Source organism: Medicago truncatula, chromosome 6 (genome assembly GCF_003473485.1).
Source record: "Medicago truncatula cultivar Jemalong A17 chromosome 6, MtrunA17r5.0-ANR, whole genome shotgun sequence".
In the NCBI taxonomy this organism is placed as follows: Eukaryota; Viridiplantae; Streptophyta; class Magnoliopsida; order Fabales; family Fabaceae; genus Medicago; species Medicago truncatula.
In genome coordinates, this window is record NC_053047.1 from 2,262,945 (window position 1) to 2,279,102 (window position 16,158).

Consider the following 16,158-nt stretch of genomic DNA (forward strand, 5'->3'; position numbering starts at 1 on the left):
TCATCAATTAGATCCACTGTTGATTGTTCGAAGTCGTGAAGAAGGGCATAACCGATTGTTCAAATGACTACTTCTCTGAAAATCCTGTATACACGGAGGCTCAATTTTGACAAAGGTTATGTATGTGAAGACATGTGTTCCTTCACATCGTTGAAGCCCTTGGTAATCATGATGAGTACTTTCAGAAAACGAATGATATAGTGGGTAGAACATGACTTGAAGAAGTGCATCGTTGCTCTTAGTATACTAACATATATATATATATATAGATCACCAACTAACAGTGTGGATGACTATGTACGTATCTGTGAAAGCACAACATTGCCATGCTTAGACAGGTTCGCAATGGGTGCGGGCACAATTTTTGGTGATCGGTACATGAGAAGGCCAAACAATGAAGACATTGCAGTATACTACAAATAATATATTTGGTCTATACTATGACAATATTCATCATTTATTAAATAAATGTAAGAAGTCAAATATTACTTATAATTGAGATTGAAGGGAGTAAATTTTTAGGTAACTTGAAGATTAGTTGAATATCGATATCTACTAACAATTTATTTAAGATTTAAAATTATTTTAACATCAATAAAAATAAAAGTATGACATATCATGAAATTGAATGATTGAATAATAGTTACATACTCAACCTAAGTATATATATATATATATATATATATATATATATATATATATATATATTAAGCTAATACTCATGGCACATCTATATCCACCAATCTCCTACACAAACACAATACAACCTCATCTAACTATAATGGATTTGGTTCTTAGTAGCCTAATAAACGGCACAACTATTGCACTCCTTTATTTTATTCCCCTATGTTTGATTCTATTTGGATTCTCAAAAGTTGTTCATAGCAAAAATAAAGAGGCGCCAATAGCCGAAGGTGCATGGCCAATACTTGGTCATCTCTCACTTTTTCGTGGCACACAATCACCCCATAGAGTCTTAGGTACCTTAGCTGATAAATATGGACCATTATTCACCATCAAGCTTGGCACTAAACATGCTTTAATACTCAACAATTGGGAAATGGCCAAGGAATGTTTCACTACGAACGACACGGTCGTTTCGTCTCGTCCAAAGCTTGTTGCAACAGAACACTTGGGTTATAATGGAGCCATGTTTGGTCTTGCACCATATGGTCCTTATTGGCGCCAACTTCGCAAGATTGTAACCTTAGAGGTCCTCACAAATCGCCGAGTCAAACAACAACAACATGTTCGTGTTCCTGAAGTTCAAGCATCGATTAAAGAGCTCTTTAATGTTTGGACTAGCAAAAACAATGAGTCATATTCATCAAACTATGTGCTAGTAGAGTTGGATCAATGGTTTACACATTTAACGTTTAACATGGTTCTTCGAATGGTTGTTGGGAAAAGATATTTTGGTCTAACAACTAGTTCTGAGGAAGAAGAATCTAAAAGATGTGTCAATGCTTTGAAGAAATGGATGCATTTGTTAGGTGTAATCACAGTGGGAGATATTATTCCTTGCTTGAATTTTTTTGATTTTGGTGGTTATGTGAAGACCATGAAAGAAACTTCCAAGGAGTTGGACAAGATTTTTGATGAGTGGTTGAAGGAGCGTCGCCATAAAAGGACTTTGGTTGAAAACCTTGATGATCAAGGTAATCAAGACATCATGGATGTGTTACTTTCATTGCTTGATGGAACAACCATTGAAGGGTTTGACGGTGATACCATAATCAAAGCCACACTATTGGTATGTATTTTTATGATATTGAATTTTGTTTTGAACAGCATGATATTGAATATTTACTTGTGATCTCGCTATATTTGATAAAAATAGTAAATAAATTAGATAATTTATAACTAAAAATTGATCGTAAAACTTTGTGGGAGAGAAAAACGATGTGTTATTCTGCTAAAAAATGGTGAAATTTTCAACTACAAACATTTTTATCGAATTTGACGCAGGACGGAAGTAAGGGTTAGCAAGCGCTAAACCTAAAATAAACAGACAGGCTGCAAGCACAAATCTATCAAATAAGGGTTTCCGAAATCCACCAGAATTGAGAGAAAAGTCTCGATAATTTTATTGAATGAAAAAGATGCCTCTTAGGCTGCATAAGTTCTCTATAAATACTAAAATAAATTACAAAAACCCGTATTGGCCGGAAAAATAACAAACCGAAATAAAATAGAAAATTCTATAATATGCTGAAATATTAAAATGCGATTTCGGACGTTCAGACGACCTCGAATGACTAAAATAAGCCCTACATCTTGGCAAATCCAAGAATTTTGCTCGTGAGATATGAGGCTTTCCGAAAAGGTATAATTCGGGTCATTCTGACATCGGATACAAAATCTACACCATTTCAAGTGAGCATTTCTTGTGAGCCACTTCATCTTCAATATGCGCCGCCAGTTTGTCTACATCAGAATTCCATATTAAAAGGACCTTTTAATACGGGTTTTTAACTGTTTAGCAAATCACTCATTCGACTAACAAGTGCTTTTAATATGGAGCTTGTAATCTAAAAAAAAAAGGACCTTTTAATAAAATGTTTAAAGGTGGACAATTGAAGTTATAAATATACTTATTAGAATATATATTTATTGGATTGCAAATGTTAATAGTTAAATTAATATTTACTCATTCGTTCGAAGAATACTTATTAGAACATTTGTACTTAATTTGCAGACAATGTTTTCTGGAGGAAGTGACACAAGTAGTGTCACCCTTACATGGGCACTATGTTTGCTTTTGAATAATCCTCTTGTAATGGAAAAGGCAAAAGAAGAACTTGATGCTCAAGTTGGCAAAGAGAGATGTTTAAGCGAGTTTGATATAAATAAATTGATATACCTTCAAGCTATAGTCAAAGAAACACTAAGATTGTATCCACCGGGTCCTCTCTCCGGACCACGTGAATTCTCAAAGAATTGTAATTTAGGTGGTTATCAAGTTATAAAGGGAACTCGATTAATCACAAATCTTTGGAAGATTCAAACAGATCCTAGTGTTTGGCCAGATCCATTAGAGTTCAAACCAGAAAGGTTTTTTACCACTCATAAAGCTGTTGATGTTAGAGGTAATCATTTTGAACTATTACCATTTGGAAGTGGTAGAAGGAAATGTCCTGGAATATCGTTTGGACTTCAAATGCTGCATTTCACCCTAGCTAGTTTTTTGCATTCCTTTGATATCTTAAATCCAACACCTGATGCTGTTGATATGAGTGAAGCCTTTGGATCAACGAATTCCAAAGCTACTCCACTTGAGATTCTCATTAAACCACGTTTGTCTCACAATTGTTATGAGTTTATGTGATTTCATATTAATCGTATACATAATGATTGGTGTGATTTTTTATTCTCTCTATTGTTTTCGACCAATAAAAAGAGAGAAAAAGAAAATTATTACAAAAGTTGTCTCAAATGATTGTTTAAATATCACTACTTGAATGTTTATATATTCGAAGTACTAGTAACATATTGTCTTTTTAGTTGTGCTATATACAAGGAATAAACTCCTCATGAAGAATATCACAAACGACATTTACTCTATTTTTTTAAATAAAACATTTACTGTTGTTGAATTCACCATTTGCATATTTTTTTTATCAGTTTTTCTATCATGTTCAAATTTGTTCTTGTTAAAAAGTTTAAAAAGGTAAGTTTGCATTGCAATTTGTGCATTTATAGTTATTGTAAAAAAAAAAGGAAGGGTACCTAAAAAAACAATCCAATGAATGTTTCAGAAGTAATGGGAGATTCAACCCATTACTAAGAAAAATTAGAGCGATTGTTACTAAGAAAAAAGATGTTTGAAAAATGGTGTTTGCTTAATGGACAACTAGGAATTCAACCCGTGCATTGCACGTGTTTGTTAAAATACGGTTAAATGATAAAAAATTATTTAACTGACTAAAAAGCGGTAATCTTGATGCAATGCACTTATAATTTTTTCATTTAATCTCTCAAAAAAAAAAATCATTTAAGTACACTCAATTTTGGTTTAAAATGTTTTGTTATATATAGGGGGGGCATTTAAAACAACATTTGAAAGAAAAAATAATTAGCAATTCCTCTGGTTGTTTAAAAAAAGTTGAAGGTTTATTGACACTAAGAAAATTAATAGAGGTTTATAGAAATTTTTATCGCACAACCATAAATGCATTTTATTTGATAACTTTTGTATACTTTTCTTTTGTTATATAAGAAAAGTTGCATGTTTGTAAATTTTATTTTATTTTTAAAGAATATATTTGTTGTTTGTGAAAGACATGTAAAGGAATTAAAAGGCAGTTATATTTTACCTTATTTTTGGTTGAAAATGCAATTGCTCTATAATAACAAAAAAAGATTAAAAGGAATTTAAAAATAAAAAATAGGCTGACAAAAAAAAGTAAAGAAAACCCCAAAGTTTAAGGAATCATTCAGAGTGGCGGATCTTGCCCAAAAAATTAGAGGGAGCGACAAATACTAACTAAAATATTGTAATTTTTTTTTATCATGAGCTAGTCAAACTATAAATATTATAATTTTTTTGTCATCATGAGCTAGTTCAAACTATAAATATTATTTATGTACTAATTTTAGAATAAGAATCAAGAATTTATGTACTATAAATGTAAATTTAGAAATAAGAACTAAGAATTGATTCCAACCCTCTCTTATATGTTAGAAAGACTATTTGTTATTAGATCAGTGTCTGGTTGCACTCTAATTTTTTACATTATGTTATTCTTGTTTTTTTTTTTTTTACATTATGTTAAAAAAAAGTACGTAATTTGTATAGTTACTCAAAGCAAAACTGTAGCCACCTCTTTTCCTTTTCATCTCAAATAAAAATTGATAATAGTTACTCGAATTAAGTAATGTTTTGATTAAACTAAACTATGTATTAACATGAGAGGTGGAATAGAAGCAGAATGAGAGCATCTTCGACACAAACTGCATAATTTTTAATTTCATTGAAGCAAATATAATGATTAAAGACATATACTTACATGAGCCACCATTTTTCACAGGTTTTTGGGCGGTAAGAACACAATAGAAGCAACAACATTTGGTCTTCTTCTCCTAATTCACATGGAAAAATAGTTATATCCATACTAAACAATAGAAAATACTATAACTATAAGAAAGCAAGCTAGAAAAGTAGACTAACAAATGTTATGTCGATTCTCTAGTCAATGATAAAAATGTAGAGCAAAAATATTTGACCAATTTATATAATAGTAGATTAACAAATGTTACGTCAATTCACAAGTCAATGAGAAAGATATGTAGAGAAAAATATTTGACGAATCTATACAATAGATTAACTTAGCAAGAAAGATGACCAAAAATCAGAATATAAAATTGAAAATTACCACCGAAAGTTGTTTGGAGAAAGTGTTGATCAATGAAAACCAAATTTTACACTACAAACACTTGGCAGATCTATGCACAAAGAATATATATTGATTATGAATGTGACAATATATAGCACTTGATAAAACTATAACTGAAAATTAAAAAAAAAATAAAAGACTGTCATTAACCCCATGAGTGATTCCTTCAAAAAAAAACCCATGACTGATAAATCAAAGTGATTATTATTAAATTAATATTAATCTTAATTGTTTGTATTTATAAAAATATTGGTAGTATCGTGATCACTATTATAATTTTAAAAATTTGTTTGATGTTCATGTGGAGAAAATATGAAACCTATATTGTTTTTTACTTGATAGGGAAGTATGTATATAATGTAACATTTTTTTGGTAACTAAAATTTAATAACTAATTTATTTGAGATCTATCTATTTTAATTTATTTAATTTATAACTGCAATTTGATTGGTCTATAGAACTAAACAAAACAGATATTTGTTTGGTGTTAAGCTGTTCTGTGATGCTCGCTTTTGTTTAGTTGTAATTTTAGTACTTTGTATCATATTTTAAAGAAAGATTTTTATTCCTTTGCACACCTTATGCTAGAAAGGCCTTTGATGTGGTAATATATTTCATTTTAACTTCTTCAAAAAAAAGTATATAAGTCTTTTACGTGTTTCTTTAAAAAAAAGAGTCTTTTATATGAACATACGAAATTATCATAGCACATCAAAATCTTCTTAAAAATTGAGCATATGTAGAGTAACCGTTAAAACTCTTTGGCTTATATATTAATTGAGAGCAGTGAAAAGTTATCTTTATATTTATGTCACTTATACTCGCTCCGTTTTTAAATATAAGTAAAATTGACTTTTTAGGTTCATTCATTAAATAAATGAATCTAGAAAGTCAATTTTACTTATATTTAAAAACAGAGGGAGTACTTAATTGCACATTATTTCTAATCTATCTATCTATCTAGTACAACTATTAGATTAGATAGAATAAGAGAGTAGAAACGAAGTTTTTTAGAGGTGCCACATAGATACAATGGAAGACTAAGAATAGTTCATGATTTTAATTCAAAGATATATAGATAGATAGATGGTGTTTGAAGAGGAGAGGGAAGTGATAACTTTTTTGAACCAAAAAAAAAAAGGATATAAAGGTAATTACTCCAATTTTTCTACTATATATATATATATATATATATATATATATATATATATATATATATATATATCTATTTTTCCTTCAAAAAAAATACTCCTTTTTTTTTGTGATGACTGGTCTACTATTTATACTTAACGTGCCTTTTCGTATTTTTTGGTTCGTGATATCCGACATTTCTCTTCTTTTTATTTTATTTATTTATTACAATTCATACGTTTTCCATCAAATTATGTAAGTTTTCTATAAATTTGATGAGAGCTATATAATTTTTAATCAATAAAAGAGAATAGATTGTACTAAACCAACACAATGGAGTTAAGTACAAATACTCAGCCACGGATCTAGGCATTATGGAGTGGGGGCAACTGCCCCCACTACTCGTCCTGTTATATTTGTTAAGTCTTTGATATTTTAATGGTTGTATCCTCTTAAAATAATAGATTGTCCCATTAAATATAAATTTATACTTTATAAAATGGTTTCACTCATTAATTTTATAAAATCAAGTGTGTAAATGCATTTGATATGAAATTTTGAATAATTTCCACCATACTTTTTAAATATAAAGATAAGTAAAGAACAATTTTAACTTGTAGATGTTGAGGAGTCTTTAATTTTTCTAATATATAATAGGATAGTGATTATAATCTCGAGAATTTTGCTTAATGATCATGATGTTATTATTATATCATTTTTGAATTGCTAAAATTTTTCTATAAATATTTATCATATAAAATCTTGCACCCGCAAGTTAACATTTCTGGATCCTTCACTACAAATAATATTATACCCACGTCAAAAATAACTTGAATCGCCCAACAAAGAACACTTTTATCTCAAAATACAATCCACAGTGTTTGTAATCCACTCTCATAAAATAAACTTGGTAAATTTAAAACTTATCAACTTTGTGAAGCCGCACTGTCGTCCTCTATTGTTGGTAATGAACTTTGGATGCATCAATAATCTATTCTGCATTACTCTATGATCGTAAATTTAGAAGAGTGTTTGCATTGGTTCCATTTGGATAACATACCCGTAAGCCATTAAAATAGGAAACCTATTGTGAGACGGACGAATACCTTTTTTCCACACCGGGTCTAGTCCAGATCCGCCCCCTGTAATGGATTCTATTAACAAATACAATTTGGTTCAATTGGTTCAATTTGTGACAAATGTGAGTTACAAGTCTCCTATTTATCTAAAAATTGGAGATTGAACAATTATATATAAGTGATAGAATCAATAAACTCAATGCTTTAAAGTTTTGGATTAAAGTGTTGTGTCCAAACCCATAAACCCAATTGCTAACTACTCTATGGTTCATGTTCAATTTCATTGTATTATATGGTTCTTAGTTTGAAACAATGCATACACAATATGGATTGCATGCTAAAGGGCTACAAGGCATAGAATGTTCCTTTTCTAAACACAATTTTCAATCGGCAGATTGTTTCTCATATTACTAATACGTCGCTGCATCCTTCTGTCCGCGAAGACCAGCTCTTTTGGAAAAAAAGAAGATATTAGGAAGTATTATGCTCGTAGTGTTTATCGTTTGTGTATGGATGGATTACTTGACACGAATAATTTTAAGGTGAATGGTTCATGGGATTTGATTTAGAGACTCAAGATACCACCAAAAGCAGAGAAAAAAAAAATATGCAATGAGTTTGTAGGAATTGCCTCCCAACCCATGAGACTCCGAGATAAAGGAGTAAATTGTCCTACAAATTGTATCTTTTGTGATTCAGATAATGAAGATAGTTTTGATCTGTTTTTCAAGTATCCAAGCAACCATAATGTTTGGAGCATGTTTACGGCGCATCCAACAATTAACAACATTGTGAACAAAGAACATGAAAATTCGGGCATAATTTTCAAAGTTTTGAAGGTGTTATCAGTTGAAGACGCATCACTTTTCTCTTGCGTGCTTTGGAGCATATGAAAGTAGAAAAATAATAAAGTGTGAAATGAGATAGTTGATGTTCAATCCTTCGTGGTAGAGCATGGCAGGTCCATGCTTTATGAGTGGAAAATATCCCGAAAGGTGAGTCAGCCAACAACTACTATACCAACAAGTATAGGAAATGCGAAATGGTGTAGACCGAATGGATGATGGTTTAAATGCAACATTTATGATGGCATTTAGGATGCACAAATAATGAGATTTGTGTATCATACCCCAATAATATGTATGCATAGTACTCTATGGTGGAGAAAATAAATATATGGGACATTCTGGTTCGTTTGAAGGACTCCTTATAAGGATATATTAGGAATTAGTTGGTGATTTAATTTTAGTGATGCATCATTCTGAACGGGTGGGTATTATCGGAGAATCTACTAGTAGGGAAGCACCGGAGGCCATGTTCAAATATTAAAAAGGGCCTCCGATGAAATAACAAAATTTTTTAAGCAATAATAATCATCTATTAATTTACGTTGTAAATAACATAAAAATAGTCATTCTTATAAATTAAATTTTAAATTTGATAAAAAAAAAATGGTAATAGCATAATAGTTGTATATGTAATTGAGAATTTTATATTTCATTCAAATTCACACAAATGCTCGAGATTGAACCTCAAGATCAAAGACCTAAGTGCATTCTATTTTACCACCAAATCATTACAAGGTGTCTATTATTTTAAATACTTGACACTTTTGAAGGCTATATTAGAAAGAAAAAATGTTTGAGACTCCTAAAATTATGGGGCTCGACGTCGTAGCTCACCTTACGCTTGCTAAGAGATGGACCTGTCAAAACCCTATTAGTTTCAAGTACGTGGAAGATATTGTCTCTGCCCCACTCCGTTGTCATGCATATCTAGAATACTATTTAGCGAAATGAAGCATAGTCAAAAGGGGATATTAGAAAATTTTAGGTGAGTGGGGGAAAAGTTAAACTCGCTATCCTTTTCAGAATAGAAAGTGGATGAATTTTTAAAATAGGAAATTAAAAAGTGGATGTAAAGGATAATATTAGGGTTGAAAGTAAATGAATTTATAAAAGTAAAAAAAATAGTTGGGCGTCACAATAGTAATAAAATATTAATTTGATTAAAAATATATTTTACAAAAGCAACTTGATTCATGAATCTCCACCTTATTTTAAAGTACACTTACAATACCTGGTGCTATAACTTCGGTTCTAGAAAGAACAATATATTTGAAACAGCATTGCTAAACACAGCGAAGGGTGTTATAGCGAAATCATCCCGACATAAAAACCAACCAATTAAAAAATTGCTTTCAGGATGCTTTCGTAAAATTGAGATTCGCGTTATCTAACATTTTTCTATTTGAATTGATATTTTTTTATTTTAATTCACCAAAATCGATTTTTCATTATAATTGCCTATATTTAAAAGTTTTGATTTGTGACCTTAAAAAAAAAAAAAAAAATTGTGTGCGCCGTGTAGACTGGTGTAGTATTATTCAAATTGGTAGAATGAATCGAGAACAACATAAGTTCGTTGTCTCTACAACTGAAAAGGATAATATGCAAATAAATTTACAACACCCATGTTAATATATAAAAAAAGAAAAAGGAGGGTAAAATACACGTAACTGTACGATAACATCAAAAGTGAATAGAATAATCATGTTTCTATAATATTGACGTACGTTTACATTATTAATTGAATATGTAATTAATTATATCTTAACCAAACAAATACGGTCACCGAAATATGACGATAAATCAAACAAAAATGTCGCACTCATACATTAAAATCAATTATTTAGGGTGATTTCATACAAAAAATAATAATAATATTTACAACCAATATCTCTCGTAGAAAATAGATGACCAGTTGAATAGAGATGATGAGAGAGGGGCGGCTAAATATTAATATCATTATGTTTGGATTTTTAAATTAACCACCCACCAAAAGTGGATCTTTACCACATGGTAGTGTAGAATTTTATTTGGTGAAGAAGATTAATAGTTAAAAATTCATCTTTTAAGATGAATAAAGGAGAAATTTCGAATTCAAACGTCAACTCTTTCGTATTACGATGTATTATCTTTATAAATTGAGCTATGTTTACGAGAACCAGGCTAAGGAGCTGCAAATGAGACAGCTGCTTAATTTAATTAAAATTATTAATTTTTGTAGTACTTTTTTAAGTTTAAAAGACCTCAAAATTTGTTTTTGTAGTATTTCTTGTTATCTTTTTCGCGCGTACCCTACTTGCTCACCAAGTTTCACTCCGGTTTTTCCAAATAGCAAATATCATTCGGTACATCAAAAAGGTGTCTGAGTTATCAATCTTTTTTTCCTCTCTTCTCCCTCTGGTTTGAGCCATCAATCTATTATTTTCTTCTCTCTTTATTTAGCCACTTTCGATTTTGAGTGGTATACGTACCATATTTGAGTGGCCATACTAGTCATATTTTAGGATGTTATTCTCGAACTGTTTTCTACAAAACAATAGTAAATCGCAACAGTGAGTTGGTCTGTTTTATTCTAAAGTCATCGTGGTTGATAGTTTGTCTTATACAACTTTAAAAGATGTAGTGAAACGTCTAAGAGAGAGAGAGAGATCTAATCGTAACTCAATCCGATAATCTTTTCGATGGTGATTTTCAATTTCGAAAACAACACTTATATCATTCGGTACACCAAAAAGGCGTCTGAGTTATCAATCTTTTTTCTTCTCTTCTCCCTCTAGTTTGAGCCATCAAAGTATTATTTTTTTTCTCTCTTTATTCAATCATTTTCGATTTAGAGTGGTATAGGTACCATATTTGAGTGGCCATAATAGGCATATTTTTGGGTGTAATTCTCGAACCGTTTTCGATAATGCAATAGTAAATCACAAGAGTGAATTGAACTGTTTTATCATGGGGGCATGTGGTTGATAGTTGTCTTTCACAACTTTAAACGATGTCATCAAACGTCTTAAAAATGACTATCTAATCGTAACTCAATCCGATAATCTTAGCCGTGGTAATTTTCAAATTCCAAAACAACACTTAAAATCGTGTTCAAGATCAATTATAATTTACGTTATGTGAGGGAGATATATATTATTGGTTTTTGTACACATATTCACAAACACTTCACTTTCTCCATCCTTCCTTTCTTTCTTTTTCAAAAATATTATAATTTTTTCTATATTTATAAGCTAGCATTCAAGAGTAATACAACTCTAATTCTACTTCTATCCACCAACCTCGTACAAAACACAACACCATCTAGCTACAATGGATTTAGATTTAAGCAGTTTAATAAACGCCACAACAATTGCACTCCTAATTTCTCTAATTCCCCTATGTTTATTTCTATTTGGACTCTCAAAATTTTCTCACAGCAAAAACAAAGAAGCACCCATAGCTAAAGGTGCATGGCCAATACTTGGTCACCTCCCAATTTTTAGTGGCAAACAACCACCCCACAGAGTTTTAGGTCCATTAGCTGATAAATATGGACCAATATTCACTATCAAGCTTGGTTCTAAACATGCTTTAATACTTAACAATTGGGAAATTGCCAAGGAATGTTTCACTACACACGACATGGTTGTTTCGTCTCGTCCCAAGCTCATTTCAACCGAACACTTAGCCTATGGAGGAGCCGTATTTGGCTTTGGACCTTATGGTCCTTATTGGCGTGAACTTCGCAAAATTGTAACCTTAGAGATCCTCACCAATCGTCGAATTATTCAACAACAACATGTTCGTGTTTCTGAAGTTCAAACATCAATTAAAGAGCTCTTCGATGTTTGGTATAGCAAAAAGAAAGAGTCATATCCGTCAAACTATATGTTGGTGGATTTGAAGCAATGGTTTACACACCTAACATTTAATATGGTTCTTCGAATGGCTGTTGGGAAGAGATATTTCGGTGCAAAAACTATTGTTGAAGAAGCTCAAAGAAGTGTGAAAGCTTTGAAGGAGATTATGCGTTTGTTCGGGGTAATCACGGTGGGAGATGTTATTCCTTGTTTAAAATGGTTTGATTTTGGTGGTCATATGAAGGCCATGGATGAAACTTCTACGGAAATGGACGAAATTTTAGGTGAGTGGTTGAAGGAGCATCGCCATAAAAGGACTTTGACTGAAAAGGCTGATGATCAAGATCAAGACATCATGGATGTGTTAATTTCATTGCTTGATGGAAAAACCATGGAAGGGTTTGATTGTGATACCATAATCAAAGCAACAATATTGGTATGTATTTATCTTTTACTAAGATTTTGTATGATTAAGATAATTTAAACCAAAGATTTAAAGGCAAAGAAGTATTTCATATATTCAATTGTTTAGTGAAATCAGTTTTATATTCAACTAACATCTCAAAAAAATCATATTAATCACATCTTTTATTTCTATTAAGAAAACTTAATACTCATTAATAAAAAATAAAAAAAAAAGTAATTCTTCAAGTACTGGGTATTGTAAAATAATAATAAACAAATGGAATCTTTCATAACTATCTCTCTTTTTTTTACAAGATGTCATAACATATCCCAGCTAATATGAACTTTTTTGAAAATGGTTTTGCTAATGAGTATTCTAAGGAGCACTCTTAATGATTTTCAATTACAAAATTATTTATTGAAAATATCTAATACGTCAATTTTCGATGTATTGAATGTACAAGTTTTTATAAAAAAATTTACTATATAAATTTTTTAAATAGTGTCTTTAAAGTACTTATTAGCATTTTTCTTTTAAAAATTAGTCGATATTAAGTTTAAGGCTAATTGTTTATAGAAATGTATGCAAAATGAACGGTAAGCGTGCTTTTTCCATTTTGTGTGGCAAAATAAATCCTCTTAAAAACTACATATATTGATATAGGGGGGAGATGTTCTTACTAGTAAAGTTTCTAAAGTCAAAAGCCAGAAACATACCAAAACATGTTTGAAATTAACTTGATATTGCATGTTAAACGAATATTTTATGTGAAATGCTAACCGGTGCTCCCGGGGCACTGGTTAAGGATATGAAAAAGGAAATTATATAGTAGTTAATGTATTGAAATTGTGTAATTAATTTATAATAAAGTCAAAAATAGTTTCCTTTTATGGTAATAATTCCCTTTTATGATATGCTTAACCAGTACCCCGGAGACACCGGTTAGCATACCCATATTTTATTACTACTAGAAAAAACTCAATATTATTGTATACTGATAACAGTACAATAATAATAAAATTTGTAATAAATCCATGATCATCCACTAAAGCCATCCTTTAACTAATATCTAAGCATAAAATTATAAAGAAATATGGGACAAAGCTGTTCCAATATTTACTTTTCTATTCAAAAGTTAGAACATCAAGACCTAGGTTAAGACAAACGTACACATGCTCCTTTTGTAACAAGAATTGAACTCCTTTTTTCTTTCACAGATAAGATTTGAACTTTCCAAATATTGATATGAAACCTTAATTCGTACACATAAGTTTTCACTTTTTTTATTGATCTACATTGTTTAGCTTTATTTAAACATTAAATAATCACATCGACATACTTATATATATGATCATATTTATAATAACAAAATTGAACTTAATTTGCAGACATTATTTATCGGAGGAAGTGACACAAGTAGTGTTACTCTTACATGGGCAATATGTTTACTATTGAAAAATCCTCTTGTATTGAAAAAAGCAAAAGAAGAACTTGACACTCACGTTGGCAAAGAAAGGCTTGTAAACGAGTCGGATATTGGTAAGTTGGTATACCTTCAAGCTATAGTAAAAGAAACCCTAAGATTGCATCCACCAGGTCCTCTCGCCGCACCTCGTGAATTCTCAGAGAATTGCACTATTGGTGGTTACCATGTTAGAAAAGGAACTCGGTTAATGCTAAATCTTTGGAAGATTCAAACTGATCCTAGTGTTTGGTCAGATCCATTAGAGTTCAAACCAGAAAGGTTTCTTACCACTCATAAAGTTGTTGATGTTAGAGGTAATCATTTTGAACTACTACCATTTGGAAGTGGTAGAAGGAAGTGTCCTGCAATATCTTTTGGACTTCAAATTGTGCATTTCACTCTAGCAAGTTTTTTGCATTCCTTTGATATCTTAAATCCAACACCCGGACTTGTTGATATGACTGAAGAATTTGGATTAGCAAACACCAAAGCTACTCCACTTGAGATTCTCATTAAACCACACCTGTCTCTCAATTGTTATGAAATGTTGTGATTATTGTTAGAAAATATTTGTTAAACACCTCAGAGGTGTATATACACTTTGAGAGAGATACAGATATAAGAAAAAAAAATGATGTGATAAATGTAATAGGTTGATGATATGATAGAAAAAAGATATAGAGAAAATGATGTGTTGAATGAGTATATCAAAATTTAGGGAGTCTCTGAATGTCATTGTTGGTCTTTCTATAATTCTTGGTCTATTGTCAATTATCAAACTATTTATCCTATGTAATGTATTGTGTGGGTGTTTGTTTATTAATTTGATATTTGATAGAGAGAAGTAGAAAACTAGTATGTTCTAGAAATAAATGTACAGATACAAGCATAGTGATAGAGGAGCGTTGCAATGCGTTTTAGGGCAATCATAATGTCTGTACCACAATTTTTTTTTTTTATCAAAACCATGTTTTGGTATTCGACACATGTTAATATGAGAGACAAATACATATAATTACATTGAACTATGTTATTTTCATAAAACTTTATCTCGGTGTCAACGTGTATATGTTCATATCATATTTAATGTTCATGTCCCTCATGAGGCTTTAATTAATTTTTATTGGCTTAATTGGCCACTTTGGTCTCTTAATTAATATTTGCATATCATTTTCGTTCCATAATTCTTAAACCGTTCATATTGGTCCCTTATCTATATCGTTGTCGATCAATATGGTTTTATTCTATTAATTTTACCCTCAAATAATGTCTATGGTGGATCAACTTTAAAAGTGATCTACCATAAACATTATTATTATTATTATTATTATTTTTAATTTAATTTGTTTGATCTTTTTTTAAAAAGATGACCATTTGATTTCACATACCTATTTTATCTCACGGTAAGCCAACAACAATTAATTTGTTTTCACTTTCTTTATCTTCTTCCTTACTCTTGTTCATCGTTTTTAATATCACATTCATCAACGCAATCATCATCTTCATCATCTACCCAAAAAAAAATAAAAAAAAATTCAAAAACAACAATCATCAACAACAACATCACCATCATCTTGTCACTACACTTCCATCACCATCAACAACATCACCAAATCTAATCACCAAAATTCATCTACTCATTAACAACAAAGGATTTTTTGGGAATTAGGTAAAAAAATTGAAGCATAAGATTAACAAAAATAAACAGAAAGAAAAGGTGCAATTGAAGTGAAATAGGTGAAACGAAAAACCCAAAGATGAAGCTGAGGATTTTGTAATACCTTTAGTTGTACATTATTACTTTAATTTTCATGTCAAAAGAAGAAGAAAAAAAGATAAATATAGTATTGTAGTGGCATAATAGCTCAATTTCTTTACTAATTTGCGTAGATATTTTTTTTTTCTATAATATCAAAAATAAAAAATAGTTTATCTTACAAGTAGTGTTAGAATTGTTTGGATTGATTTGAATGAGAATCCATTGTATTAGC

The 16,158-nt window shown here is 30.6% G+C and overlaps 2 protein-coding genes across 2 annotated transcripts; both read left to right on the forward strand.

Moving 5' to 3' along the window:
- Positions 1 to 735: 735 nt before the first annotated feature.
- Positions 736 to 3,363, forward strand: LOC11424804 (cytochrome P450 82A4). Its single transcript, XM_003618313.3, has 2 exons — positions 736 to 1,753; positions 2,699 to 3,363. Exons 1-2 carry the CDS (start codon positions 782 to 784, stop codon positions 3,326 to 3,328), a joined length of 1,602 nt encoding a protein of 533 aa, XP_003618361.1. The 5' UTR covers positions 736 to 781; the 3' UTR covers positions 3,329 to 3,363.
- An 8,289-nt stretch (positions 3,364 to 11,652) lies between these two features.
- On the forward strand, positions 11,653 to 15,011 carry LOC11425326 (cytochrome P450 82A3). The gene is made up of 2 exons (XM_003618315.4): positions 11,653 to 12,732; positions 14,091 to 15,011. The coding sequence occupies exons 1-2, from the start codon at positions 11,767 to 11,769 to the stop codon at positions 14,718 to 14,720; spliced, it is 1,596 nt and encodes a 531-aa protein (XP_003618363.1). The 5' UTR covers positions 11,653 to 11,766; the 3' UTR covers positions 14,721 to 15,011.
- The last annotated feature ends 1,147 nt before the right edge of the window (positions 15,012 to 16,158 follow it).

What these genes read in the sequence shown, in the direction of transcription:
- LOC11424804 (XM_003618313.3), top strand. Translation starts at nt 782, where the DNA reads ATGGATTTGGTTCTTAGTAGCCTAATAAACGGCACAACTATTGCACTC. An exon ending in TAATCAAAGCCACACTATTG is followed by an intron (nt 1,754 to 2,698) that starts GTATGTATTTTT and finishes CTTAATTTGCAG; the next exon opens with ACAATGTTTTCTGGAGGAAG.
- LOC11425326 (XM_003618315.4), top strand. Translation starts at nt 11,767, where the DNA reads ATGGATTTAGATTTAAGCAGTTTAATAAACGCCACAACAATTGCACTC. An exon ending in TAATCAAAGCAACAATATTG is followed by an intron (nt 12,733 to 14,090) that starts GTATGTATTTAT and finishes CTTAATTTGCAG; the next exon opens with ACATTATTTATCGGAGGAAG.